The sequence below is a fragment of the Cordyceps militaris genome (genome assembly GCF_000225605.1).
Source record: "Cordyceps militaris CM01 unplaced genomic scaffold CCM_S00007, whole genome shotgun sequence".
Lineage (NCBI taxonomy): Eukaryota > Fungi > Ascomycota > Sordariomycetes > Hypocreales > Cordycipitaceae > Cordyceps > Cordyceps militaris.
In genome coordinates this window covers 580,988-583,748 of record NW_006271975.1, presented here as the reverse complement: position 1 = coordinate 583,748, position 2,761 = coordinate 580,988, and the positions used below count along the sequence as shown (strand labels likewise).

Genomic DNA, 2,761 nt, shown 5'->3' with positions numbered 1-2,761 from the left:
CTCGCGCACGCGCCCAAGACGACCAAGGCGGACATGCAGCTCGACGCTGCGGCGTGGGCGGTGGATGATGTGCTGCGGCGGCTGCGCGTGTTTGGCAGCGTGTGGATGCGCGGCGTGGCGGGCGGCGGCAAGGTCAAGAGGGTGCTCTTGACACGGGCCGTCGCGGTCGGGCCGGATACGGTGGCGCTGCAGGGGCGCAGGACGTGCTTGATGAGGGCTGTCGGCGCGCAGGGTGCCGAGACGGAGCTTCGCGTCCGGGTTGATGCCACGTCCGGCGTGTGTTACTTTGAGGACGGCGCGGGGCGGTGGATGGCCGTGGAGAGGGCCAAGATGGAGGGGCAGGGTGAAAAGGTCGCCGTGGCCGCGTTGAGGACGCTCTTTTACGATGCTGTTTGAAGAAACTTGTACATTACAGTCATGATCCTTGTGTATATTATCACGGAAGTCCAACCGGCCAACCCAAGTTCCCCATGGCACTTACACCCCGCCATGCTCTTCTCAACCCTTGGCTCGTTCTTGTACTTGACGAAAACTCCCACCCTCTGCAAAAGACGACCTGGATGACCAACATATTTCGCGCGGAAAACTAAATATAAATGTTTCTCGCGCGCCCGCCCCGACAAAACACCAGGCCGTGTCAGCTGCTTCACATCAACCACCCGGAAGGAGGGTACATCTCGCGGACTTGGACTTCATTCTCCGGAACAATTTGCGACGGGAATATCGCCGGCATACATGGGACGAATAAAGGATAGATCAATCCGGATGGGTAGCCGATCCCGCTCAGAGCTGGACAGAGGAAAAAAATGTGGCTGCGCCTCACCGGTAAGCGCTCTTCAGCTTTCAGCCCGCATCATTTCGGGCATTGACTTCAAGGCATAGCGTGAGCAGTTATTACAGTGTGAAAAAGCCTCAGCTCTAAGCAGTGGTCAAGACCCCATATCGCAGCAACGTGGGTGGTCAAAGTCCGGGACAACTTGCCATGACAAGCAAAGCCGCCGTCAACGGAGGGTACGCGTCTTCCTCCAGAGTTGGATTCGCCCCGACGACCGGCCACCCACGCTATCACAGCACCGATATATTCGAGTAAACCCCCCAACTCGCATGACGAATTGACCTTTGGGGCTCTAATATACCGAGTCAATCCGCCGAGCCGCCAAGAACCTCCCTTTCATCACGACCCTTTTCCCATTCTGGCGCTCTCTATCCATCCTCCTTGTCATTTTTCGCAGAAAAAAGGCAATGCGATGCGGATGAACCCCCTCCCCCGCCTTCTGTTTATAGACAAAGCCACAACCGGCTTCATCGGCATCGTTGAGCGGAGCCGGTCCCAACCAGTGACGTCTGACGCGGCCCTCTGCGGAGCTAGAGCAAGCCCGCCCGCTTTTGCGCGGTGCCGCCACATCCCGGCGCCGCATCGGCTGCGCGCCATCAACCCAGCTTGCGAGCCCCCTGATTCGCCTCGGTCCTGCCAAGCTTTTTGGTTTCTTTTGCTTTTCTTTAAGCTTTATTCGTCACGTTCCGATAATGTCGTCGTGGCTTCGAAACTTGGGACGGTGCGCGCAGTCCGCCCTTGTGTCAAGGCTGATGGTAGCACCTTGGCCACGAATCGGTCTAGATTTCACTGAAGCGAGAATCCAAGGAACCCCAGTTGAGAAAGCAGCTCGCATACGCCGCTCTTCCTCTTCAGGACAGCTTGCGGGCGTCGTCATCGACGTCAGGGGACCTGAAAAGCGCCACACATGGCGGGGTCCAGGAATGGGCAAAAGCTACCCTTTCCTGGAGCTGATGCTCTTTTCTCGCCCAGCCGTTATCCGGAGCCACCATGACAACGCTAACTTATTCCTTACCCCCCCCCAGCCGTGGCATTGGCGTTCAATTGCGTATGCCTGGCGGCAACTCCATGCCGGGACAAGGTCGGTGCTTGGCCCTGCAAGGTCGTCAGATTATTAGATGGCGGCGGCGTTTGATGGCGCTCGGGCTTGATGCGGCCGGCGCATCGTCGTTTTTATAAATGCCAGCGCCGCCCGTAATTATCAATGACCGTCATCGGCCAAAAGGAAACGACCGTCGTCAATTGTCAACGACTGATATAGTCTTGTGTTGATATACAAACTTCCTCCCGAGTGTCCCCAAACCACTCCAGCAACTCCCTTCACAGACTCCGGCCACAATGGCGCGTCCATCACAAACCCGTATACCCTCACTGCGATCCCTCGCCCTCTCCCTCTTCGCTCCCTCCGTCCTCGCCTTTCCACCACACCGCGGCGGGCCCTTTCGCGCCCTCGAGTCCGTGCCCACCGGCCTCGCCCTCGCCCAAGTCATCACGGGTCTGTACGCCAACTCGTCGACGCCAGCGCAGATCCTGATCCACGACATGCAGGGCGTCCCGTCATGGTCCTGGAGCGCCGCCGACGCCGCCGCGCAGCCCTCCCTGCCCGCCACGCTGCTCGCCTGCATCCAGTCGCCGACCGCCGTGCCCGAGGCCAAGTGGGCGGACGGCGGGCGGTCGGTGCTCGCCGTGTACAACGCGGCCGCGCTCCTCATCACGCGCGCGCCGGGCACCGCGCACGACAAGCAGGTCGCGTTCGGCGTGTGTCTCGACCAGGGGGACATGGGCAACACGCACAGCGTGGAGCTGCTGCCGGACGGGCTGCTCGCGGTGGCGACGACGGCCGCCGCCCGCGACGCGTCGATCCTCGTCTTCAACGCGTCCGCCGGGCTGCAGCCCGACGCCGCGCCCGTGCAGACGCTCGACCTG

General features: G+C 60.6%; 2 protein-coding genes across 2 annotated transcripts; both read left to right on the top strand.

The window, feature by feature from the left end:
- Window positions 1-1,247: 1,247 nt before the first annotated feature.
- CCM_08401 (uncharacterized protein) lies at window positions 1,248-1,789 on the top strand (the record flags this gene model as incomplete). Its single annotated transcript, XM_006673540.1, has 2 exons — window positions 1,248-1,556; window positions 1,619-1,789. The coding sequence occupies 2 exons, from the start codon at window positions 1,248-1,250 to the stop codon at window positions 1,787-1,789; spliced, it is 480 nt and encodes a 159-aa protein (XP_006673603.1).
- A 36-nt stretch (window positions 1,790-1,825) lies between these two features.
- On the top strand, window positions 1,826-2,014 carry CCM_08400 (uncharacterized protein; the record flags this gene model as incomplete). Its single annotated transcript, XM_006673539.1, has 1 exon — window positions 1,826-2,014. The coding sequence occupies one exon, from the start codon at window positions 1,826-1,828 to the stop codon at window positions 2,012-2,014; it is 189 nt and encodes a 62-aa protein (XP_006673602.1).
- Between the last annotated feature and the right edge of the window lie 747 nt (window positions 2,015-2,761).